This window comes from Nomia melanderi, chromosome 5 (genome assembly GCF_051020985.1).
Source record: "Nomia melanderi isolate GNS246 chromosome 5, iyNomMela1, whole genome shotgun sequence".
Taxonomy (NCBI): domain Eukaryota; kingdom Metazoa; phylum Arthropoda; class Insecta; order Hymenoptera; family Halictidae; genus Nomia; species Nomia melanderi.
In genome coordinates, this window is record NC_135003.1 from 17,109,867 (window position 1) to 17,136,872 (window position 27,006).

General features: G+C 45.2%; 2 protein-coding genes across 5 annotated transcripts in view; one reads left to right on the forward strand and one right to left on the reverse strand.

Annotated features, from left to right (window-relative positions):
• The window catches only part of LOC116424536 (very long chain fatty acid elongase 7), a 53,247-nt gene extending 38,549 nt beyond the window's left edge, over positions 1–14,698 (reverse strand). Inside the window, exon 1 of the mRNA XM_076368078.1 lies at positions 14,571–14,698. The gene's annotated coding sequence lies outside the window, so the exon portion shown is untranslated. The remainder of the gene's footprint in view (positions 1–14,570) is intronic.
• On the forward strand, positions 1–23,376 carry Drep4 (DNA fragmentation factor-related protein 4). Of its 4 annotated transcripts, none has more exons than XM_031971057.2 (6): positions 1–586; positions 7,468–7,569; positions 13,784–13,913; positions 14,654–14,865; positions 18,196–18,773; positions 19,251–23,376. In XM_031971057.2, the coding sequence occupies exons 1-6, from the start codon at positions 530–532 to the stop codon at positions 19,408–19,410; spliced, it is 1,239 nt and encodes a 412-aa protein (XP_031826917.1). In that variant the 5' UTR covers positions 1–529; the 3' UTR covers positions 19,411–23,376. The 4 variants fall into 4 exon arrangements, with proteins under 4 accessions (XP_031826917.1, XP_031826916.2, XP_031826918.1 ...); XM_031971056.2 differs by lacking the exon at positions 1–586 and adding an exon at positions 657–907; XM_031971058.2 differs by lacking the exon at positions 1–586 and adding an exon at positions 5,414–5,704.
• Positions 23,377–27,006: the final 3,630 nt, after the last annotated feature.

Consider the following 27,006-nt stretch of genomic DNA (forward strand, 5'->3'; position numbering starts at 1 on the left):
TTCGAGGCTGATCTCGAGCGTCGCGTCATTCCTTCCCCGCGGTCCGTTCACGGTAGTACCGTTTCTTTCTTCTCTCTCCGCGCACCCTCTTCTCGCCACGATCCCTGCTCGGTAGTGGCTCCAGCGGCGGAGCGGACGCGCGGCTCGGGACCGAGCGGCGGCAGAGCTCGGCACTGCAACAGTTAGCTCCCTTTTATTTCCCCTTTGACCCCGTGCCCCGTGCCCGTTCCACGGGAGCGTCGTTCACCAGGCTCCTCTTCGTCTCGGCCAGTTCGCGCGGCGCCGCTCGCTCCGCTGGTTCGCGTCGGTTCTCCACTTCCGCCAGCTGACCGATAAGCGCACCACTGTCAGGGTCGAAGAAAGAAGAAGGTCGACAGCTGTTCCGTGACCGTCGATTATCCGCACGCTCGAACCGGCCCGGCCCGGCTCGGCTCGGTCCGGCCCCCTTCTTCGACTCGCTCGCCGGACTAGACCAGCACGAGCCAACACTCGGCCCCGGAAGCCACCACGGTCCCTCCAGCTACCGACCATGTCGCTGATCGCCGGCTGCTTCCGAAGACTCACCGAGGCACCGGTCAGAACTGAGGTAAACAAAGAATGCGCTGTGAACAATGGCTGGCAGCGTTGCGTTTTTCCTTTAGTTGGCTGGAGTATGGTTTGTCTTAACAGTTTCTAACGCGTTTTTTAACCGCTTCGTTCAGAGGACCGTTGATTTATATTTATGATCGTTTTCGATAGACCAGCTGACGCGTTGAATGAATTTTTAACGTTTCTTATTGTTTTTCGTTTTTCATCTTTAGTGTTGGAGTTTATTAACTGTTTCGTATGGATGGTCTTCGACTGTTGTCTAGTTAGAGGAAGTTGTGTTTTCAAGCAACTTCCGGGCGTGAACCGCGGCTATCAATGGGTTAGTTTCTTTGGAAGATCATTGCGAAAGAAATTACATCGCGTTATTCTGTATTACCGTCGTTGAAGAGTTCATTAGCGGATCCTCGGTTCTTAAAGACTAATCTCGAGTAAAGTGCTCAATGATGATAGGTGAAGTGTTGACATTACGACCGCCGCGGTGGTTATAAACGGTGACATAAATCTTCCTGCGGGCTTAAACGGTCGGTCGTACGGTCGTTGCGCGGAATGAATTTGACTTGGAACTGCGAAATACGAGAGGATTGCGAGCTTGATCCTTCCGCGCGTTATGATTAAGCATCGTGCTGCGAGAAATCAGAGAGTCTTTTGCCTGTCGGAAGCGAATCGCGATGACTCGCTGACGCCGAGGTCGCGAGCCGGCCAGCTGCGGACTGTGGGAATTATCGAGACAAGGAACTTCCTTGCCGCTTGTCTTACGGCTTTCTCGCGGCTTATCTCAGCTTGTTTTGTCATCAACGCTTGACTACCGCGTCGGTCGTATGCAGCGTGATCGCGTTTAAACGTGGATGAACCATTGTCTTAACGTTTCATCTCTTGAAAACACTTTGAAACTTTTCATCGCGACAAATAAATTGTACCTAGATCTTTTACTAATTCACTGATTTCAATGAATTTTAAGTTTCGATGAACTGTATACTTTTGGAACATCGTCGATTGCTTTATTATTTTGGATAGCGTTTGTTCGTGAATAACGGTGTTATATCGTGAATCAATGACTATTCAGGCTGTTCTAAATTACTTTTCAAAATCTGTTGAATAAATTGAGAATTATCGATAGTGTATGATTCACTTTTTCATCGTAGAATATGAGTGCCTGGAATTCTTTAGCTGCTCCTCCCGTTCGTTTTTCATCAGAATTTTATCGGAATAAATGCAAAACAAAGTGTCCAGACCAGTTGAAAAGTCGCCGCAAAATAGGGGAAGTATAAATACATAAAGATCCGCAGTCTATTGATCTGCGATACCATTCGCCGTGCTCTCCAATCAAAAGCTGAGCTATCGACAGACCCGTGCCGCGATCGCCTTCAAACTTTTCCTTTCAATCACCTCGCTTGTATGCACGCTCCTAGAGGAAGTCGCCCCAAGACGTATGTTCCCCATATCGGGGTATCGCGATTTAGAGGCTGACGCGTGTCAATATTTGACAGCAGATTTCGGCACTTTCGCATTGTGGGAAAATATATTCGATGTATTTCTCCTCTCGAATTTGAAATACAAGCTCGACGTCCCGAGTTCCAATTGGAAAGAACGAAACCGAACTTCTAGAACTGGAACTACCGAGCATTTAACCCTTTGCACTCGAAAGTTTCTCACTTGAAACGTTCAACACTTTCTAACTAGATGTAGGCGAGATTCTTTAAAATGAGTTTATTAAGAAATCACACATGAATTAGGGAACTGAAGCTATTTTCTTTCAATATTTCACATATTGATGCAGTATACAAAGGTTAAAGGTAAACACTAAGGTTTATAAAGTATTAAACTTGCATCTCAACGACCATTTAAAAAACTTACAATGTTCTCGAGTACGTAAGTCAGAGTTGAAGTTCGAAGTGGCTTCTTTCGAGGATTCCAATGGAAAATAAAATCGCGATACTAGTGCAGCTATTATAATAAAATGGTGTATCGTTGCTTTGAACTGCAAACTACGAGTAAATTCAAGTTTCTAATACATTTAACACTGGGTTTACAGACATTTATTGCACACTTCATATTACTCCTAAAAGAATTGATGCTCGTTTATTTAGATTGTGGAAAATGGAGATTTGATAGTAGGTAAACATTTAGAAAATAATATTTCTAAAATCCAATACGCGTCAATTTAATGCGTTCCGTAAATCTAGCGTTAAAAATACAGCGATGCGAACGTGCCCGTAGTTTGAAAAGGGTTAGACTTCCAACGATAGTTCCGCTCGCTGACAGTTCCATTACACTCGCCGTTCGGTCATTGTCAAAGAAACATTTGTTCCGGGCGATGACGAAGATCCTCCTCGACAGCAGAACGAATTACGGTCGCGCGAGTTCGAGCGACAGAGACGCCCGCGAAAATACCATTTCGGTATTAAGATATCGGAACGACACTCGAGCCGTAAGCTGTTCCTCGAGATATGGGGATTCGTTAACACGTCGACTGACACGAGCATCTTGAGCGCTTCGTATCGCTCATTCTTCCGCGGAGATAAACAGCGACATTAATTATTCGGCATTACGGCTCTCGCGTTCTTCTGGCTGGCCACTTAAGCCGCCAAATATTTTTCGATATCAATCATCTCGAACATTGTAATTATTTCCAATTCGGAAGCACCGGTCGTCGATGGCCATCGACGAGCGATCGACGAGCTAAAAAAAACAAGCCTGTAATCACGTAGGCGACTGGTCGGGCGACTCAACGAAAGTAATCGAAACTCGAAGTTCGAGGTCACGCGTGTGGACTTTGTAAGGACGAGCCGGGTCTCGTGTCGCTTTAGTCATCGTTCGAGAAAGAGGAGATTGCATCACGGGAACCGGGAGGTCAGAGCGATCCCGCGGACCTCGAGTGTAATTATCGTCCGCGTAATTCTCGTGGCTACGATTTAGCGGTGAGCTTTTATCATCGCTCCGCGAAACACGCAGCATCCTTTCCCATTGCGTCCGGCCATTAATTCCATTTCTTCCGAGATACGTCTTCGGCAACCTTTCTCCGCGTTTAAACGCGCTCCGCGTCCTTTCATACTCGAACGTTTCCGCGAACCGTTTTTCTCTCCTACGTTTTCGTTTCTTCTTCCCCTCTCCGTGTCCTCTCAACCGCGTTTTCCCTTTTTCCTCTCCTCGCTGCTTTCCCCCGGAGGCGCATTGCATTTGATTGTGCTCCCCAGCATTCAAGTTCGCATTTACGGTACTCGTGCACTCAACAAATTCGTTAGTTCAGCGAATTAACATTGAGACCGTCCTCCCGACTGCAGCGCGATGTTCATCGCGCGTAATCGCTTTGTCTTTCCCCTTTGTTCTTGCGAGTGCGTATCGATTTTATTTTTCATTCGCGGTAAGGTGATTTAACCGTTTAACTACGACGCGCGCGTAATGAGAGGGTGAATTCTCGTTTTACGAATTAATTCCCTGTACGAGGGAAACAGTTATTTTCGCGGGCACTCTTCTACACGGGGAACCAGAAAAACCGCGGCGCGGAGCAGAGGAAGTAAATGAATGTTTAATTTAGTCGGACCAGGAATCACTCGTCCTCGCTCTTTCGTCGATGTATCGCGTCGCGTGCACTGCTACTCGCGTGCGTTCGCTTTGACATCGAATCTATGCGAATCTCCTTTGCACCGAATGCTCCTCGCGAGCTCTAGACGAATCGGTCGAGCGATAAACCGTGCATCTAGGCTACGGAAGTTATTTAAATTTGATCATTTCGTTCGGTCGAATCAAATGATTGAAAGGCGCCGCTCGAGTGCAAAGGGTTAACTGTCCCCAGTTTCGTGGCTCAACTCGAGTAATATAATCAGAGCAGTTATTATTTCCCATTTAGACGTCGCGGAGACAAGGGCTTATCTCGCGAGCAGGCGAGAAACGTGTTTCACCAACAGAATTCCAGTCGACTCGACTCGACTCGACCAGACGCAACGCGACGTGCGACGCCCAATCCCTGATGTTTGGTTTGCCGAGTGACCACGATTAAATGTCGCTCGCCCAATGCGATGTGGGTCAGTCGGAGAAACTGTGACACGCGGCTTTTCGCTCGCCGGGACCTTGAACACTATCGGGCCAATTATGCGCTCGCTAATCTACCTTCGATCCCAGTCGCTTCGTGACTTCGCTTATCGAGTCACGCGGGACCAGTCCCGCGGCGGGGCTCGTCGGAATTTCCTCGATTTCGTTAAGCCCTCCCTCGTTACGCTAATGGATCCCCCCGGTTGGTCCCGGGTCCTGTGGAAGTCGGTCTCCCGTGTTTGTCCCGTCGCTGCGACTCTCATATTTCCCTTCGCGAATCTCCGTTAACGAATTTCGCTCAAGGGAGTCGGCAGATACTTAGATCGCCCGTCGTCGGAAACGTTTTATCTGGTCGCTCGGATCGCTTTTAACCAGTTAAGTGTGTTTGACGAGTATACGCGTCGTCTTAAAACTCTTAATGGTGCTAACTTCTTCAACGACGGATTATTTATTTTTCGAGACAAACATGTAACTCATTTTAAGTGCATTTGCCTTGCATTTAACCAGTATACACTTCATTATTTGATTTTAATGCACGCGCAATGAGATTTTTCAAACTAAGTTCCACACTTAACTGGTTAAAAGCGAACGTTGAATACAGGAGCGATCAACGGAGTCTTCAGTTTCACAGTGATTCAGTTGGAAATGATAAATAATTGTAATCAGAATCGTAATTGTATCAATTCCATTGAATTCATCGTTTCGTTGAGCACGGAATTTCGAGATATTCATTTTTACCGAGCATTACCGGCGAGTACATAAAACCTGCGGATACTCGGGCGAACTCTTGGTTCTTTTGTGGATGTACTTCTCGGAAGCAGAGTTAATACTTAATTCCCCGCGGTAAAAGTTTCGGTAGATAAAGGATAATCTCGGAGTGTATTAAATTCTGTCGAGCGTTGCGTTTTACTCGAAAACTTGTCTGAAATATGGCCGCATAAATATCCGCGCTCTAGAGACGGAGTAACGTTAATCGATAAAGAATTGTCGTCCCTCGTTTGAGGATAGTTTCCGAAGTTTCCGAGTATTCCAGAAAGCCGCGTCTTAAGGAATAATGGCTACTTCTTCCCATGCTCCTTTGTTAACGGTAACGTTACATCTTGTACCGTCCTTTGTGGGAGTTCCCTTTATCTCTTGATTACACGCGCGCTATCAAACTTTTAGCGGCCGCTGCTCTTGTCCCGGCCGACTTTGCAAGTAGACGTCTTGATTTATTTGTGTCCGCGGTCTCCGTGAATAATATAATCTTACAGCGGAGTCTACTAAATAAAGCCTTAACAAAGTGGCCGATTACTTTGTAACGTGCGCTGAGTTTCACCGGCGAACGGGAACATTTCCTTTTTGGAGCTGTACGTGTTTCCTGAATTACTCTGCTACTCCTAGGAAAATTGTTTGATTGAAATCGTTATCATAGTCGGAGATACCATTCGCATGTATATCAACCGTCTGCGAATTTGTTAAACTTTTATGAAGTCTTCCTGTAAAAGAATTATGCATCTAAGTTTTGAATACCAGGAGAATAGAAAATGATATATTAGACTGTCGTTATTTGAATAATTAAATCATTAATTTGCGACATTCGATTTTGAAACGCTAATATTGATACTTTAACTGGAGCTTTAATATGTTTCAACGGTACTGCTCAGTAAGTAGGTGAAAATATTCGTTTGTTCATGTTGCTTTAATCACGTTGAGAATGGCTACTTGTTCCATTTTCGTTGGCATTATTCGTATTATTCTCTGTAACGAGGGGGTTTCCATTTTGGCAACTAACGTTTCGTCACGAGCGCCATTGTTCATTACTAGAATGCGGATATTTACGCCGGTGTAGATGTTTTATGAACTAATTTGCCGCGACTGTGAACGCAAGAAAAAAATGTGTTTGCCCTATTAACCCATTTCCCAGCGAATACAAATAGGGTTAAAAGAAACGCGAGAATTTCAGCGAATTCCGTTGCCTCGCTGTCCAAAGTGATTCGTCGGTTTCCATGCATTTCAACCGATTCAGCACGAAATTTCGGAAAGACGTTTCGGATATTAAATTCGCATTAAATTTATCGCGACCGTGAATCATAGTGCTTTTCCATTATTATGCCTTGAGCGTCGTAAAACGAACGAAACGCTCGTTTCCATGAAACACGTCGCCTATTAATTCCAAAGGCCGCGCCGGACCGCGTCGAAAAAGTTGCCGCGGCGATCGGGAGAAAAAGGGAACAACTTCCAATGGTGTTACATTAATTGCAGCAAAAACTGGATTAGGGATTGCACGCGATTCTAAATAGAATAAAAATCTCGTTAAACTTCGTCAAACACTTCCCTGCGCTGTGCACGCCGCGGACGCGTGACATTGACGTTCTATTCACGACGCGACAATAAGGCTCCGTCCACACTATCGGTCAGCTGTCGATCGAATATCGTTCAATTGTTTACAACGCGTTTGCTCGGACTATTGTTCCGTCCTTTACTTATCGAGGACTATAAGCACTGAAAGAATTTTAACACTAGAACTACTGTACCAGTCAAAACAAGACTGCTTTCAATTTCCTTATTTCGCAATTACCGATACTTTGAAAATATATTTCCACAGTAGTTTTAAAAATAAATACTTTCACCGAGATATGTTTCTTCGGATTTTCGTCATACTATTTGAAACTATGTTTAAAATTACTTTGGATATTTCATTTCTGTTTCTCCGGATATTCATTATAATATCTACAATGTCTGCGAAGATTAAATGTCAATAGTATCGAATGCTCGGTAGTTCTATTGTCAAAGAGTGTATGGGTCGAATGATGTGAATCGAGCCTAAAGCGGTCCGAGTTTCCTCTGAAAGGTTCCCCGTTGTTTCAGCTGAAGGGCTACAAGGTAACCGATGTGAACCGCACGCGGAAGTTCGGCGTCGCCTGCAGGAGCCTCCAGGAGCTGAAACGGAAAGCTTGCGCGAAGCTGAACGTGAGTATCGAGCCATCGATTCACGCCCACGCGCGTCCCTAATGCATGGCTTCCCTCTATGAACACGTATACAGGATGTTTCAATGGTGAATCTACACGGGCATCCAGAGTGAAAGTATTATGTCAGTACGCCAAAGAGGAACAGTACAATTTTCTCATGGAAAATTTCATTTTCGATGTTATAAACTTCCACAGTTCATTCGAGGCGCATTGGTATTTTTAAGAAGTGGAAGTGGTAAGTCATGAACAGACATATTAGGAACCTCCATCATCCCGACAGCGAAGTGTCTACGAAACAATTATTCTAGATGTTCTACTTAATTGTTCGGTAATGTGGAACTTCAATCTGAAATTATTCATCTAACTTTAACCCTTTGAACTCTGTAGGCTCCGATATTGCACCAGGAATAATATTAAATATTTTAATGAATCTTCAAGAAACTACCCTAAACTTATTAGATTTTTCACGCATCCAAATTTTGCACTAAGAAAAATAAAAGATCTAAGAAACGTTATAGAATTTCTCATTTTCTCCAGAGATACTATAAAAATTAGCAGTTGCTGATAGATTACAAAACCATCTGGAGTGCTAATTAACTTAGCATTTATCTCGCCGATGGAACAATTTCTAACGAAAGTTTCATTCAATTCTTCGTTCACCGTTACACCAGGATTGCAGCAGGATTTCGGAAACACCCTGTAAATATACGTGTGTGCGCGCGATCGATCGATCTCGTCTGGCTCGAAGGGCGACGAGCGTTCTCGGCCGATTCGTCCGCGTCGCGATGAAAACCCGTATCGCGGCACCGCCGCTTGCTTTTACATGTTCTAATAAAAGTTGTCCGCCAAAACTGGGTCATAAAAGCCTCGCAGCTGATCCGTGCACGGGCTCCAGTAAAAATTGTAACGCCCTACTCGTCTGTTCCGTTCCATTGTCGCCGGTTCGAGGATTCCGTAACGATCGCGCTCGGTTCCGTCCGCGGGAAATCGCTGGAAACCGACTGGAATCGTTCCGTTCGCGGGAGCACCGGTATTTACGACCCTCTTCTCCTTACGTTCGGTTGCTGTATTGCCTTCGAACATATTTCATTTGCCGAGGAACGAGCTCGAAACGAGCTCCCCTTCGTACCGGGAACAACGAATTTCAAATTGCAGAGTCAGTGGACATTTCAGGAGAGAAATCGTATATAAAAATCGCATCAGCGTCCAATTTGTGACTTATTCGTGTGCATTGCTTCGAGCAAAAGCGATTTCAGTGTCCCCTGCGAACAGTCGGTGCGTCGAATATTTCATTGTTACATAAGAGAATGTACTGCTTCGAACAATCGCCGCAATCGCGAGGAGCATTGCTTTTCTCGATCGCCGGATCGATTCAACGAGGAACAAGTGCAGGAAAAGAGAGACCGGCGAGGAGCAATTAGAAAAGATTCGTATTCCGACGAAGTTTCCGACGACAGTTCAGACGCGATTGGAAATTGTATCAAAAGGCAGATCGAGGGAACTGCGAGAATCGCGTCTCGAACGGGACCGTGGAGAGCAATCGACGCGACGCTGTTCGAGGTATAAAGACAAATGAATATTAATCATCCGGTGACTGTTCGCTCGGCGAAGATTGGAAGTCAAAGAATACGCACGCTCGGATACGTTCAAAGGCTTTCGGGGAATTCATCGATTCCAGGGGAGACGCGTCTTTGGTACCGAGATCGTTGTTAAGGGAAAACGGTTTTTTTTACGTGATTGAGGACTATTGAGATCAACGATCCGAATGGAGAGAGGCCGGGCAAATTTATTTGAAAAACCTGCGCGTCGCGTGTACGCGTTGCACGAATTATGTCGCTGGCAGAGGATAGCCGTTGACGTTTCCGCCCGTCGATCGCGCGAACGATTTAATCTTTGATTCACCGACGAGCAAACAAACTGGAAAACGTATTTTTGTAATCAACGGGGAACACGCTGGCGGGCAGCGCGACGGTTAATTCATCCGTTACTGTCAGGGCCGACCGCGACTTTATTGGAGCCGCGCTGTGACGAACGGGAAACCGCTTCATCCATTAATTCAAACAATTAATCCGATCGAATGTTCCTTTAAAGTCGCGGCCGCTTGCCGGCGAAGAAATATCGATAGGATCCTCTATTTTCGCTTCGCTAAATGAAACTTCGTTGGTTCGAATATCATTTATTCCGTTCGACGGTTTTTCTGCCGGTCCCCCCGGTGCAATTATTTCTATCTAATATTCATTCCCGTCGGAAAACAAACGTCACAGCGAACAAAATGGCACGCTTTTTACATCGAACGATATTTGTAAATTTCAATGATTTGCCTTCGATTCGTCGTTCGCGGCGTTTAACAATGCAACGAGCTTCCTGTGCACGCGATTCCTTCCGTTTTTCGGAGCAGCGCTTCCTGCGCCGAGAAATTGTGTAAACGACGTGACGTACCGAGGGGAAGCTATTCGAAAAATCGAGACTTTCACGGTAAATTCGCACGTAGTCGATACGCTTGTACGGTGATCGTTCATTTAGCACCGGCGCGTAATAAAGACCGACGAAATATTGAATTGCGAGTGCTAAAAGTGCTATTGCGTCACTCTCCGCGGAGAATGTCCGTGTTCGAGCCAGGCCGTAAGGTAACAAGCAAATTGCCTAGAAGAAAGGAGGACAAGCAAATGAAATCACAAAACTTGGCCAGCCAAGTATCATCTCGAATATTCATAAAATCGATGCGAAGAACGTCTCCAATCTTCCCCACGCAGCCATTCGAACGGAAGAGAATAAATATCAACCTGCCCCATTTCTAACCGTTTGCCATTCAATTTTTTCCCGCACAGATCCAAACGAACGGCCGTTATGCTATCATCGATATTCAACCCTTTGCACTCCGAAGTTTTTCACTAGAAATATTTCAACATTTTCTGATGAGACGATATTTCGTGAAACCAACTCGACGAGGAATTCACGTGAATCGACGGACAAAGCTATTTTACGTCGATATTTCTTAGATTGATGCATTATATGAAGTATAATATTAAATGTCAAACTTTATAGCTTCATTGTAGGAAATCAAGTGGTAACCGAGAGGCACCTTTGGAGTGCAAAGGGTTAACCCCTTGGCGTATTTACTTCCGCTACTTGCTATCAACTATTTGGAAGGAACGCAGCAAAATTTTCCGTTCTACTTGAAGTGGAAATTTCGTTTGTAGATAATAAATTGATAATAAAATAGTGGTTCGTTTCGATCCGTGGGTAACGAATTGTGGGTAACGGCCGCAAGCTGGCAGTCCGCGTCTGAAAAAGTACCGCGGCGACGCGAAGGTTCGCCTAGCCGCGAAAGCACCGTCAGTCTTTCCGCACCGATTAATTAGCCGACTGCGGGACCGAGCTCGCTTCCGGCATAGCAATCGCGGATGCAAATCCGCATGAGGCGGTGGAATCGCGGTCACCCGGGACCCCGCCCGCTTCCGGATTGCCGTGCTTTAAGCACCGAGCCAAGGGAAACGTTTTCTTCGGGGTTCCAGCGATCAACGCGAGCACCGCTCGGGTAAATACGCGCGTGCCGCCTCGTCCCACGATCAAACATCGAGCCAGCTAAGTAAGCGCACACAACGCTAACTCCTGGAATTATTCGAGTAACCTCAACCGTTTGCCAGGTGATTCCCTTGGCAACCCATCACGCCTGATCGATATTATTATCGATAATATAGAAATTCGGAGGAATCTGCGATTCGTTGCAACTGCGACACTTCGAAGCTATGACGAGTGAGACTCGCGATGAAGATAAAACTATTCGATTTTCCGCACATCCAACTTTCGTGCCAAGGAGAATAAAAGATCGAAGAAATGTTGCATTTGTAATTTTCGCTAGGAATCCTATAAAATTAGCAGCTGCTGATGGATTACAAAGCAACCTGGAGTGCTAAGGGTTAATCGTTGCACTAAAATAATAATCCATTGTATTGTACAAGTTATAACTACCATGAATACGAATCTATACACCGAGTCTTTAGAAAAAGCAATTCGCACAAATCAATTTGGAACGGTGTCCACCACTAGGGGCTTGTTAGGGGTTGAAATCGATACGTTCGGTGGCAATTAATTCCCTCGGAGTTTGTTACATCCGATTGGTAGCAAGAAATGTAAGGAACGCGATGGGGTGGGTGGGAAGTAACCCTTCCCTTGGCAGGGTTAATCCGGTTGCGGGCTCGCGACCTTGGAGCCGGATCTCGCGTTCGTCTGCAGCCTCGTGTGCAGCTCTATCGAACCAGCCGGGCCACGGACAAGGAGCAGCCTCCAATGTCAAGGTCGTCCGTCCGCTGGACCGACACCCAGACCTGCCGGCCAAACCTCCCGGCGCGCGAACCCAGCCAAGATTTTTTCGATTTCTTCGATCCCGCAGCTCGGGAGACGGGACACGCGCACCCGATCCCCGTTCATCCCGGCACCCGGGCCAAGTGTGCGCCACGCGGACAATTGATTGCGATGTTCATGCGCGCGCGGTGCCGCTCTGGAGTTGTTGATGATGCGGACTTTCGCTCGTGGAACGCGAGGTCTGACCTTTCATCGCTAAGAATTTTTTTAATACGATTGATTTTCTTGACCATCCGCTCTGGAATTCGTGCCACGCGCATTTTTGAAAATTGCTGTTGACGTGTTATACATGTTGATAGTCTCACCGCGTTAACCCCTTGGCGTATTATTTACTTTTGCTACTAAGCTCGTGTAATATTTTACAATTTGTAAGAAATATAACAAAATTTTCCATTCTACTTCAGGTGGAAATTTCATTTGAAGATAACACATTGGTAATAGCAAAATAGTTGAATGGCATTGATGTCTATGTAATTGATCAAGGAATAAAGATAAAGATAAATAATAAAGATAAATAATAATAATAATAATATATAATAATAAAGATCTAGGAATCCCCGATTACTCTCAAGGAGTTACATTTCTGGATTCTTGACTTAAATTTGATAGATTCACATTTCCTTTGCGAATCGTCCAATTTTCATATTAGACGCTTCTAACGAACTACTCCTTTGAAATGAATTAATGACACAGATTACAGTGTACCTGCTTTCATTTCGTTCCATCGACACAACCATTTTTTCCTTTGACAGGCCACTCAAGAAGTTTGAATGAATTTCGAAACTTGTTTTCAACCGATTCGAAACTCCTTGCGTACGCTGCCTTCCGGAAGTGTTCGAGCACTTGCTCGATCAATGAACCTGACGTCTTTAATGAAAAGAAACGCGAATGGATTGAGATTTCGCGCAGCTGAAATTGATGCGCGTACAAAACTATTGAGTGGTGTCCTTCATCTTCTTCTCACCCGTGAATGACGCGAGCGATTAAATATTCACGGACATAGCAGCATTTTTATTCGGCGAATCGCTGCTCAAAGGAATCGGTCCGCGTATAAACAGTTGCCCAGCTAGAGGAGCTTCGATTTAAAGCGGTCGTACTCGATTGAACGGCGTCAATTTGCGACCGAAGCGAACAAATGGTCCGCGCGCGCGATTCAACCAGCCGGAACCGAGCCCGGGAAAGTAATTCCGAAAGAATTTCCCGCAATTACCAGAACCGGCTAAGTGGACGATAGAATGTTTACTGGGCAAATATTACAATTACCCGAAAAAGGCTGCGAACGGATACATCGTATCCGTGATTCACGCCCAGTATTTGTCGCGTCGCGAATTCTTCCCTTCGATTAATTAGGCAGCGGCACCGCGCCGGTAATACAATGCGGAAGGAACACGATTGCGACGAATTGACTGCGGGACATTGCGCAAATATGGATTTCTTCGGCCTGATACGCGAACGATCGTATTGGGCAAAAGATGCTTTGTCGCTTTAACATTAGGTTTACGGAACGCGTGAAATTGACGCATATTGGATTTTAGAAATGTTATTTTGTAAATGTTTACGCCGATTTTGATTGATGCGATCACACTGTCATGTACCCCAATTACCTACTATCGAATCTCCAGTTTCCACGATCTAAATAAACATCAATTCTTTTAGGAATAATAGAATGAAGTGTACAATAGATGCCCGTAAACCTAGTGTTAAAGATTATATATTGATCTCACTGGTTAAAATTCCAGTGTAGATTCGACTAAGAATTTATCCTACTTTCTGAACGAACATGTTCGTTATCAGTGATATCAGGAAAATTTCGGGAATTTAACTCGAGCATGGGTTTCACGATTTTCAGGTAACCAATGACCTCGCTGAAGTCAATGTCTTCCTACTCGACGGATCGTTGATCGACGAGGAATACTTTTATACGCTGGAGCCGCAAACAACGTTAATCGTTCAGAGGCCTGGCGAGAAAGTCTTAAGCGGTCAGTAGAATTATTACTATTTATTCTTTGAATAAATCCATTAGAATTCATCATTCGTCTATTAATAAAAGATCACGTTTGACGAACGCAGCGTCGACGTTAGTTCATTCAATTACAGCTTAACATGACGCTCTATTTATTTATTCAAGAATATTCGGGAGTCCTTGAAATGTTACCTTTAAATGGTACAATTGTGATACTACGAATAAATATAGAAAAAATTGTTAAAAGGTAGAGGTCGCAATAAAATAGAATGTCGAGTCTGACTCGACGTAGAATTGCTAAGGGTTAACGGCGGAAATAAAATCACTGAGATTAGATCACGACTCAGGCGATCGACAACAGAGGTACAAAGACTTGTAAACACTGTTAGCATAATTTTCCAATAAAGAATCCAGAAAAGCTAGAATCTGTCCTTGAAGAATGAATCTTAACTCAGTCAAGTGTGTTTTGAAACAGTGTACAACAACGTGTCGATCTACAGCGTATCAAACGCGGATCGATGTCCGAGATCGATATCTTCGAGTTTCTAAACTGTACATTTACAATTCATGAGTCTCCCCGTTGTGCAAACCGCGACGAGCATTTAAAAAAGGTAAACCCAGATTTCCCGCAAAGGGGAAGATAGCGGAAAGATCATTTTCGGGATAACGTTACCTTTGACGTCACTCTCCGCGCGAGCTTCATTGTCGAGAAGGTGAAACACGATTTGCCCGAGATGTCTGACGTTCACTTTACAGACGCGGACCTCCTGTACGACACCTTGAGGCGCGTCAACATCGATTTCCTGACTGCCGGCGACAAGGCGTCCGAGTTCCTCACGGAAAACCTTAAGGCGAAGGTCGCCATTCTGAATAGCGCACTGAACAAGGACGACTCGAAGACTACGTTCACCAGCAGAGACGAGCACCCGGACTGGTTCCGCGGTCTGGAAACCAACTATACGACCAAAGTGAGTTTTGTTCTCATGCGTCGATTCTTGCGTCAGCTTTCTCATGATTTTCAGGGGCCCCGATAATTTTTGAATAATCGACTTCGCACTTATTCCGTTTCAATTGTGGTGCGATGCATAAATTTCCAATAATTGGGAAATTGGAAATGCAGTTTTAAGCCTCGATGTAATGATTTTAGTTTAAATTGCAGTTTAATTACGATTAACTGCGTTAGTAATCGGTAAGGATTTATAGTACGTGATCGTTTAGATAGAATTCGGATTCTGTGAGATTGAAAATGCAGCTTTCGATTCGATTGCGAGTTACTAGTTAAATACTTATTATAGTTAGCACTTAATTAGGATTCTGATAATAGCTGGAATTCTTTCGTTGAATACTGAACCACATTTTGCGGGGAAAAGTGAGACTACCGACGAATGCAAGAGTGCCCGGGGCCTACGGAAACCTCAATGCAGCCCGCATGCGCGGACTAGTTTTCACGCTTCGTTTTGTATTGCAATTCGTTACTACGTGTACGACAAAATGTCCTCATTCACGTGAACCGTCGAAAGTAATTGAGGGATCTCCCGATCCCTCCGGTTTTCGCGGAGGGATTGAAATTGTTGAAGGTAAAGGAACAAATTTAATTTTAATTTCCTGCGGCAGCCGAGCAACGTAATTCCGAAAGAAAATATTAGTCCAACTAGGACACGATCGCTCGAATAAGCCGCTGAAGTTTGGCCACATAATTTAGCAGCGTTCCGAACGTCGGAACCCGAGAGCAGAATGCAGCGAAAGATCTTAAGGAAGTGTCACGATTAAGCTATTCCCGCTAAATGAAGGACGCCCATAAATTAACTTACTATAAACTCCCGGTGATCAAGGTTAGGGAGTGCCTTATTTTACACCTTTCAAGCGTTTATTTAAAAAATGATCCTCTGGCGCAGATTCTGTCAAGGATCCCATTCGCCTGGCGAAAGATGCGATTTTACCTGCGTAATTTGTCGTTTCTCGTTCGATTCGGATAAACAGGATAACGATGAATTCGAGTAATTAGTTGACGCAGATATTTAATCAACGGAATTGGAATAACGTCCGACGCTGGTGGGTAGCAATGAGCGTCTCTGCGAGAGGCGTCTGCAGGTAACCCGTTTATCTGAAATTATTTAAACACGCGACATCACTAGACACTCTAGGTCGACAGTGTAATGCAATTTAATGAGGGCGAATCTCCCTCGCGTCGTCCAATATCGCTCAGGCTAATTAACGTTACAACGCCTCCACTTTAATTTCACTGTGCCGGCGATTTATCGCGCGTCAAGTTTCAGCCCGGAATCTCGACCCCTCGGTCTAAGGCTCCCACGGAATAATTAATTAGTTCGTTATCGCTGTCTCTGCGGCAAATAGCGGGCTCGCGTGAGATCCTGTTTTTCACTCGCGATCCTCGAATGCCTGCCCGTCTAATGCCTGCCGTACGTCCGCCTGGAATTCCAGACATCCGACTAGCAACTATCTTATCAATGAAAACAACGTTGCGTCTGGGTAATTTTCTGTTCGACCACGATTTCTCTAGAAAAATGGAATATATCTAATTAAATATTCATTTAAAAGCTACTTTTCCAACGACAGTTTTTCCAGTGTTTTATAAAGTTTCGACTTGTAAGACAGAGATGATTATATTTATAGATCGTGAAATTTTGGACGATGAGTAGAATGTTTTTCTTTTTAATTATTCCGCGCTGAGATGCACCGTGCGCAATAAAATATTCAGCTCTGGTGTGAATATTTAAATTACTGAAAGATATTTAAATACTTCTGAGAAACGGACTATGTAGTAGAAAAATTTATAATCGAGTTCACGTCTATAGAATGAAATATTAGTCTCCTAATTCATCGAATCATTATACGCGTTCCCTTCCCACGAGCGATGTTGTTGTTGCTTCAGGACGGAGCGAACGGCGTCTCATTGGCTCGATATTTACATAAACATTTTGCTTAGCTAATAAGACGAGCCGTTGCGCAATCGTCGATTATTCAAAGAAATACCGAAGTATCGCCTTACTTTCCGTGGTTACGCAAAGAAGAGTTCTATCCGTTTGCTACGAAATTCTTCGGATTTATGTCGGCGTTTAGTCGTGTTTCACGCGTAGTGCAGAGAGGCTGCTTCGAACAGAAACATTTGAGTTTCTCAATGTATTTCATTAAACCTCAGCAGTTTATTCCTCTAATCTATGTTCTCGGCGAACAATAAATAAACAGGAACCGTGTTAAACCTCGACGGACATGGTATTTTACATTCCAAAGGTATTCGGATAATTTGAAGTTTGAGCAAACTCTATTTCGACGGAGGTTCAGCTGACATGCTTGTATTATCAGCTTTCTTTGCTCTGTTTATCAGTTTCCGTAGATACGAGGAGCAAGCTGCTGGACAGCAGATAGCGCGAGGTCGAAAAAATGATGGATACAACGGATATTCCTCGATCACCGGAGTAATCCTTCCATCTCCATCAGGAAATCCCTGTTTTCCGCGAGTCCCTCGGCCAATCTTCCGTTCGATATATCTCTGGCCCTAATACCAAACATCCTCGCGTCTAAGGGAGGGATCAGCTAGCTGGCTTTGCCGGTGAAATACGCGGCCTACCTTCCCCTTTCGACCTTCTCCCCTTTTTTACGATCATCATCGGGATCAGCGTGTCCGCCTCCCTCGCCAGTAAACATTTTCACTCGGATATCCCGATGGTTCCTGCCTCTTCTTCGTGGATCGAAGAGTCGCACCGTTGCACAGACAAATTTCAAGCCATTATATATTGGTCTTTAAGTCTTCGTCAATAGGCGGGCTATTCCAGCGAACAATAACTACAATTCCCCGCACGATTTGTCGAAAACAATAGCTCTGCCCCGCGTTGCTTCCGGCGAATCGTATTCGTCCGTGTGCTGACCTATTTCGATTAGCTCGCTAATAATTGCATCAACCGTTCGTTGCTCGGAACAAGTCCCGTCATCAACTCGCGGAGCTGGGGACCTTGAAATGCTCCGTGAGTACGTGGACCGATTAATCTCTCTAATAACAGTAAATCCTGATATTTATCAACGGCTTCGCGGGATTCTCTCGAGAACCTCGGAAACCGGGATTCCAAAAATATTCTGCAAACTTTTCTAGCAAGCTCTAAATTTTCATAAAATAAAATAGAATAATACTTCAAACACTCCTTTGTATTACTAGCGAAGTTTAATTCGAATCGAGTCTAATGAAACTCCATAAATCTCAACTTTTCTCTCGCCTGTTCATAATAGACCAACAAATCGTTTCCAACGGCTCAAATCATTCTTATAGAATTGTTTCCCCGCAGGAGGCGTACCTGCACCGCAGGTGCCAAGACAGGATACGCAGCTACCTGTACAAGACGATCGACCAGATCAAGTCGTCGGAGACGTTCGCGAACGATCAACGCGCGAAGAAGCAGCTGCTGTACGCCATAGCCTTCTTCAAGATGCAGCTGAAGGAGGACCACTACTTCGGCCACTACTTCGATAGAACGCGGGCGCCGATCAGTTCGACGCAATCCGTCGACGAACGGGACTCGCCGACCTGCTACGATCATTGCCCCTGCAGGCTGAGCCGCCTCGAGGACAGCGCGTACTACCGATTGTTCGGGACCACCGATCTGTCCTGCGTGGACGGAACAGCGAAGAAGAAGGCGAAACTGAATCCCAGGTCGGAGGAGGAGGAGGTCGAGGACAACTGCCCTTACGAGGTCCGGACGAAGGAGAGGCAACCGTGCGTCGCGATGTGCGACGGTAAAGGGGAGTTCAGATGCGGCGGCGTCTGGTATGCGGACAGCTGCGCTTACGGGGAGAGGCACAAAATCAACCCTTACAGATCGAGGGAGGAGCTCATCCTGTTCTCCACGTGGAATTTCGATCACAAGTGAGGATTTTATTGGGAATTCCCGCGGCGGCATTAAGACATTCTTCGTTCCGCGCGGAGACATTCTGAAGTTTGACGTTTGATATTCAATTTCGCATGATGCTAAGGCTATTGTGATAATATATTTTTCTTTACTTAGAATTTAGAAGTTTGTTTAAGTTAGGGAAGTTTCAGGTACACAGGGTTGAATGAAGAACTGCTGGTAATTAACTCTAGATTTGAGTAGTTATAGAAAACTGTGTGTTCGTTTATATAGATCTAAAGAATTGTAGCTTGAAAGCTAGAGTATTATGCATTCGCTTAATTGAACGAGTCAAAATTCACTTAAACTGCTGTTGGATATTTAAAAAATTCAGTATCCGTCAAATTGACGGGTTCCATGAATCCAGCGTTAATAAATGTAGACTCGTTAATAATATAGTTCAACTTGATAGGACTTTTATACGAAGATCGAGTACTATTTCGTACGATTTCCAGGATCGAGAGGTCCAGGACATTGATACCGCAGCTGCTGCAACTGTCGTCGCAGGATGTCGCCAAAGAAGAGGACATATTCGAGCTTTACGACAATCTGTTCACAATGAAGAACCTGAGGCTGGTGCATATCGTGTGCCACGACAAGGGCTCGCACAAATAAATCTGCCCGGGCACAAGGAATCGACGATAAAGGGATCGCGGCGACTCCACTTCAATATACGTAACACGTAGACCGATCTCTGAACGTGAATGTAACTCTTCGTACGGGAACTCACCCTATCTGTAAACGCTGTTGATAGTTGGATAGATTTAAGAGTTCGTTAAATGTCGCATCCGGCGTCATTCCGTTGCGCTGTTAAATAACAAAGCAATATCGTTTCTTCCTTGGAGGATTCACCGGAGTCCCGAATCGAAGGCAGAACTTTCCTACCGTCTAGCTGTCGATTTTCAATTTGATATACGTTTCTTAGCCCTTTCCACGTTCAATACCGCAACCTGTACACGCACAATGCACGGACTATATCCGAGGACGTACGTTTGAATTTCATCTCGGTCGATAAGATAGATTGCTGCACGAACCGTAAGGTTCGCGAGACCTCGTAGCACGTTGTCCGTCCTGCTGGGATACATTCGGTTCTCCATCTTCACAGGGATCGAACCCTCTGTCGTACTTATTAATATCTGTATTGTACTGTTTGTATTTTACGCACCACGTAGAATAAGGTTGAACAATGATGCGAGATGTTGATCGGTGAATATTCCGCGAGGGACAACGTGTTGTAGATACTTTGCGTAATTCCTAATCGAAGTCCAGTGGAGCTCCATTTATCCAAATCTGTCGAATCGAAAGACAGTTTAAGCTATTATTCGTGTAACTGCATTTATACTTGTACATATAATTTATTGTTAACGCCCTTTATCAACCGTTTACGTCCTAGAAAAGTGTTTTAAATCACCGCTTTCACTGTACTATGAAATTTTCCTAACTACAGGTTTCAGCATAGATTTTCCGAATAACGAGCATCTCTATGAATATATTCTGCCCGAATGAACAATATATATCTAGAAGATCGCAGCAAAGTTCTGTTGGATAAATGGATCGCTACTGTCTCTAAAAAATCTCGAATCCACCTCGAAGCGCGCGCGAAACCGCTGCTTCGTTCTCGGCGCGGAAAGTAATCGTCCTTCGACAGAAAGATCTGAATTTGTCGTACAGGGTTGTGCGCAACGGAATGAACGCGGATTACAGAGTTTATCGGAAGGATCGTTGCGAACAGACTGGCACGTCCGAGGCTGTGCCCGACGATGACGTTGACGACGACGACGACGACGGTGACGACTCGGCTCCCGGCCGAGCTGACACGTATCTTTAGAAAGTGTACTCCATAGAAATCTTTCGAGTATTTTTGAATCCGACTGGTCGACCGAAGACAAAACCAAAGTTCTGATATATACATATATACATAAATATATATACATATACATATTCGTTATGAGATTTAGAGACAGAGAGAATATATATATACATATATATATATATATACAAATACATACGCGTACAGGAAGAGTCAGTCGTGTCTCGTTACAGGTTCGAAACATTATGGTCTCACCGGCGAAACGAGTTTTCGGAAGAAGCTTTTACATAATTAATATAGTACCGGCTTTCGATTTTTTCGCAAGGTTATGTAATTTATATGCCTCTAGTTTGGATCAAGGTGAACGTTCAAGGTCGTCGATGAACAGCCGCCGGAACACACGATTTAAACAAGGCGGGGGACGGGATCTGTCCTGTCCCGAGAATCGACGATATTTTAGGTAGACGTAACTCGCTTCGTCAGTTTCCGCGATGCTAATCGATGAATTCGTTAACGAGCAGCTAGGGACCGTGACTTTTAAAGAAACACGAGTTCGAGGGGCATTTTTCGTAACTCTGTCCTTGAAAGTTCGTCGTCTTCAAATAGGAAAGAACTATCTCATTGTTATTTGCTGTATACTATATATTTGCTACGTTTGATTTATGCGAACGAATTGTAACCAGGTGACTGACTCGTCCTGTGTCCACGTACATATGAACTATGAATATATACGGTGATATATACACATATACAATGAAGTTATAAGATGTTTTAGAGACTTCCGCGATATATCTGAAGCGGTGCTTCCTCCGGCATAGGGGAAGTTCGACGGAAGGACTCGACTCGAATTGTGTCTTTTTGATAATTCTCCTTTTGATATGATTTCGACTGGTCCGCGTTCGCCAGGACGCGACGCGACTCTTCCCTTCCGCGGGGCTCGCCTCGCCGGGGAACGAGGCATCGCCGATTCGACTCACTTTTTATAACGTCTAGACTGCTGTCTTTCGACGGGGTAGGTGACGAGGGAATAACGATTACGATTGGTGATTGTTGTAGTCAACCCCCGGATGAGACAGTCTTTGGTTCGGGGTTCGTCTTCGGAGAGCGTTACGATTTTAATAAAATCTCAGTTCCTTGTATCGTGTACGCGAGAACACTCAAGTGTGGGTTAAGCTGAAATCGGTATTAGGTTATTCGTAATTAGTAATATATAATGATATCAATAAAGTAATCAGTATTAAGAGTAATCGATCAATGTCACTGTAACGATAGAAAGTTCTGCTGGTTAATTCATGGGTAATCGAACAACAATAGCGTAAGGGAGGTGTAAAAGCATTTCTCGGAAGTGAAACTACTTGGACAACGAGTGTCTCGTCCGGGGGCAGGTGGAGTTCTCAGTAGATTCAGTTGAGTATCGCGACATTTAGTTCGATCGAGCTTCGCGCGTGTCGACGCAGACTGAACTCTGTGATGTGAACTGTATCGCGTGTAAGTTTGTCACTTAGAAACTTGATTGTCTTTTGGCTTCAGTAGCGACCTCATTACGGAAATGTCACGGTGGAACTTTGGTTAACCGGATGACGGACAGATCGTGTAGATCGAACCCGGTTAATCGAGGTCCTGCTATTATACAGGGTGCATCAAGATCCCGCATTCTTTCAGCTAGCTAGCAATTCGCTTCGACGGAGAGATACTGTCTCGTCCGATGACGAGATGCCCGGGGATCAGGGAAATCGATGAACATCGATGAGCATTCGATATCTTTCCTTTCAAGTGTCCACGTGGTTAGAACTTGTGTCTCAAATTACTTAGACGAGCATCGAACTCGAAGAGCCTTGAGCGGCTTCCAAATCGGGAAAGATTGAGCAGTTTCGATCGACGCGGTATATTCGAGAGTCTCGAAGGTCTTGGACGTCTTTGAATATTCAAGTAGTTTGAAATTGAATATGATTATTAATTACGACACTTTTATCGCTTCGTATTTCTTCCGAGTCCTAAGACTTTCGAGACTCTCCGCTCGGACTCCAGTCGATTCGGAACTTTCACGACCTCCGAACCGCGGTCGCGACAGTATCGTCCGTCGATGGCGCTCCGCGGGGAATCCCGGCTTTATCAGCAGCTGGAAAGCTCGCTGCCGCGAGACCCATTGATTTCTGCGACGAGCTTCGAATTATTTTAAGGGTGCCGGACTCGGCGCCGCGCTGCGCTCCCAGCTAATTCTAAAACTGAGACGAAATCAAACGAACAAACGCGAATCAAAACACGATAGACACGAAACGATTATCGCGTGAGCGGTTCGTTTTGAAAACAGCGCGAGTCGAGTCAGAGAAAAACCGGATGAAGTCTCCGTCGCGGAGAGATCGAGAAGAATACGAAGACGAAGCGAACGCTGCGCCATTTTCGAAGCGAACAGTTCGCGCGATGTGAACAAGTATGAATCGTACTCGAGTACGATTTAGGGGACACCCGCTAGTGACGTGATATATACATAATCGAAAACCAAAGATAAGAGAGGAATATTTTTGTGAAATTACGCGCGGCCAAAGAATCCCGAACCGATGCGGCGATCGTCCTTGCCGCGGCGCGGCAAGGGAACTGCATAACGTATGCAATACTTCCTCGTAGGCTACAGTGTAAGCATAGTTATTTTTCAATGTAAAACGACTGTGTAGCTGTACACGTTAGGCAAATACATATATATACATATATTTTAGGTACGAGACAGAGAGAGAAAAGGTGAAAAAGAGAGGCTGAAAGAGAAGAGAGAAGAAGACTTGTATTTTCTTTCGCTCGCCCCCCGCTCCCCGTCTCTCCCCTGCCGCGCAAATGACGTGCGCGAGAATTAACTGCGCCCGGTTAATTACCGGTCGTGTTGGAGCGCAGGTCAGAGCTCGTTTGTTACTTTTCGCGTTCGCCGGCTTCGGGAGTTGAAAAGGCGCGGATCGATCGAACGTCCGTCCTAAAAATGTTCGATTAATTATTTATATTAGCGTATCCTCCGCCGAACGCGAACGGAGTTTCGAATATCGATCATTATCCGCCGCTCGCCGCGTCGAGTCCTTTTATTCGTTTACCCGAGCAACGCCGCGAAACCGCCGCGCGACTAACAAGACACGCAACGCGTAACGACCGATACAAATACTTCGAATAACGAAGGAACAATTATTCGAACGAAATTTCGAGTTCGTTACTCGCGTTTTTTGCTCGCGGCCCGAATGAAATTTCGCTCGGCCCCCGAGCGACAAGCATTTCCGCTGTTATTCCGACCGGCCGTTTTTCAATTACGACCGCAGAAACGTCCGTGTAACCGATAATTAAACGAGACGCGATCGCGAGAATTTATGTCGGGCCGGCCGAACGAACGAACGAACGGTTGATTCGAGGAACAATGTAATTTCATTAACCTATCCGAAAGTGCTTCCGCGGCGTCGCGTCGGAATTAAACCGAATGGATTTCTGTATTTTTCCGCGATCGCGGATTTAAATAGTTCCCGTTCGCCGCGCCGTTCCCTCGTTCGACTCCGAATCGATCGCGACCTGGTCGACTGTGCGTCGAAATATCTACGGCGATCTAAAAATTATTCGGAATGATCGGATATCTCTGAAAGTCGATAACAGGAAAAGATCGTCGAGAAATAGAATGTTTTCCTCTGTATAATTGCGAAGACCGATGTAGCTGTGAAGATAATTAACAGCTGCGTCTGTTACACAGAAGTCCGCGTCGAGAGGTTAATCGAATCGCAGCGCGTCCCTTCTTTCGCCTCCGTCTCTTTATACTTCCGGCGGCGTTCGGCATCGGCTGCGCCGCGCAAACTTTTCGCGAACGACGTTACGAAAACCTCCATTAACAACGATATTGTTCAAGTTCCGCGCGCCCGTTGCCGTTTTACTGCCTCTCGCCGCGCTATTCCCTTCTCCTATTGGCGGCTCGATAATTAATCGTAATTACGCTCCGAGCGTCGACGCAAAATTACGGCAACCCGTCGCGTCGCCTTCGTCGACCGTCGTTGTTGATAAATTTTAATAGACCGTAGAAAGTTCGCCGAGATAAAAGCGCGAGCGGGAGTCGAGAAGCAACGTTCGACGGTTGAGACCGAGTCCTGCGACAGATTTCGATTTCGACGCGGACTTTTTTCCCGAAAATATCCGAGGTTTTCCGGCTGAACGAGCCGTCTCTTCGAGGATCGAATTAAGCCGACGTTGTACCGACAGACGCGCGCGCTCTTTTGCGCAGCCGAGCGGCACGATAATGGGTCAATTTCGGATTCACTGAGCAGTCTGAATGAATCTTAAACTCTGTTGATCCCGTCCTCCTCGCCCTGTCCCCGCCCCTCGATCGAGATCCCATTCAGCTGGCTACAATCGAGATTATTTCCAGTTTTTCCGCGGTTTCCTATTGGCCCGCCGCTGGCTGACTGACTGACTGTCGTCGGAAAAGTCACCGCTCGGAACAGAGATTAACGGGAACGAAAGCGCGGAGATTAAACGACCGTCTGTCTCTCGGCCCTTTAGCCCATGCCGCGGAACTTTTATCGTTGTATATTTTTTAACGTTATCTCGCCAGTACGATTTCTCGCTCGCCCCTCCGCTCAAAGTGAATCAGACCCTTGAATTAACAATCGGATTCGTGCTTTCATAGGAATTCGACTGTCGGGCTTTCCAGCTGGTCTATTACTTTCAACGTGGGACGAAGAGCTTTCGGAAAATTGACTTTCCCGTTGTCTTCTCCCCCGAGCGAAGTGAAATTTCGATTGCTAGGATTCTTGGAGTTTCATTTCCGAACTTACGATAATATCGATTAATTAAAATATAGGTTAACGAAGCTTTTAGATAACTTACTAACGAAATGAAAATGAAAATTGCAGCTGCATATAGTATAATTCTAATGGTATGAATAATTAGGATGCAAATTGGTGGAGCACTTCGAAGAATTTAGTTTGAAATTCTTAGATATTAATTATTCATTGGCAAATGAAAATTTAGTGATCCGGGGTGATATTGTTAAGCGAATTCAGGGAGGCCGTGTCCTCGTTGAAACGCCGGAAACGTCGCGGTGCGAGCTGCCAAAAATTGTCAGCTGGCGAATTCGCCCGCGATTGTCAGACCACCCAGGACTCGTCGATCGGGCCGAGAATAAATTTTCGTTTCACGTGTCGCTGGCTTTTCGCGGCTGAACGATTCTCCATGGGTGACCCCTCGAACTGAAAATTACCCCGCAATATGTTGCCAATCGTAACGAGCCGAAAATCGATACAAGAAGGAGCACCGGCTCCAAGAGCTTTCGCCCCTTCCGAAATTACAGACTTACCGCCCCGCCATTAAGCGGCCTCGAGGTCATTCCGCAATGTCAGAGTTTATTGGGGCCAAGCTCGATGTGTTCCCGAGTACTAAACGCGATTGCGATTCGACGGATAGCCGCACAAGCGGCCCATAATTGGTAATCTGTTAACGTTCGCCGATCGACGGGCCGGCATCCATAAAAATCCCCCGAAATTGGGCCGATTTATTCGATGAAACGAGAATTGAAGTATCTGGTGCATATCATATTGATTATTCTTCGGGGAATCCTGTGAATTTCGGCTCGCGCATCCTAATGAAATATCATTGACCCGATATCCCGTCGTCGAAGTTATTTTTTTTACTTTCAACGAAGTGCTAAGCTATTCGAGCACGCGTCCGTTGAGCAATCGATGGACACTGCTCCGAGGTATTAAGGATATTCAAGGATATCGGACAATTTGCCGATCGAATTAGTCTTTTTCGAAGACTCGCGTGTTTTTAATCCCGCAGTGCCACGAGGAAATCATTTCCGTTCGATCGACGAATGCCTGGAGCACCGTTCGCGTGACCGAGTGCGCCATCATTTCGGGAAACAAAAAGTATGGAAAATGATGGACAGAAAGAACGCCAGCGTTCGAAAGTTTAGATTCACTTGACGAGTTGATGAAAACAGAGACACGCTTGTTAATACTTTCGCTGTTACTGACGCGCGTGTTGCGTTTTTGTTGTCATCGAATACTCGTTGTCTCGGTGACGTATCTGGTTTCGTTTATTCATTGAATTTTGTCACATGCGTCGACCAAATAATAGTTCGTAACAAACTAGTTTCTCCAATATTTTGATGATAGCAAAGGTATTCAGGAAAAAAGTATAGTAACTTCTGAAAGAAAATTGCAGTGATTCCAAAAAGAAGAAATAGATTAATTTGATTAAACCGAATGTTGCTTCAGCTAAAAATTAACAAACTCGTGCAACTAATATTTTAATATTTTCGAACTGTCCGCGAGAATTTCCAAATTTCTTTAATAATAGCGGCAGCATTTTCCTGCCTCGGCGGAGACGCACGGTCGCTTTGTTAGCTATTACTCCGCGCGGCGCTGTGTATGTTATAATATCAACCA

What these genes read in the sequence shown, in the direction of transcription:
- Drep4 (XM_031971056.2), top strand. Translation starts at nt 722, where the DNA reads ATGATCGTTTTCGATAGACCAGCTGACGCGTTGAATGAATTTTTAACG. An exon ending in TGAACCGCGGCTATCAATGG is followed by an intron (nt 908 to 7,467) that starts GTTAGTTTCTTT and finishes CCGTTGTTTCAG; the next exon opens with CTGAAGGGCTACAAGGTAAC. An exon ending in AAGCTTGCGCGAAGCTGAAC is followed by an intron (nt 7,570 to 13,783) that starts GTGAGTATCGAG and finishes CACGATTTTCAG; the next exon opens with GTAACCAATGACCTCGCTGA.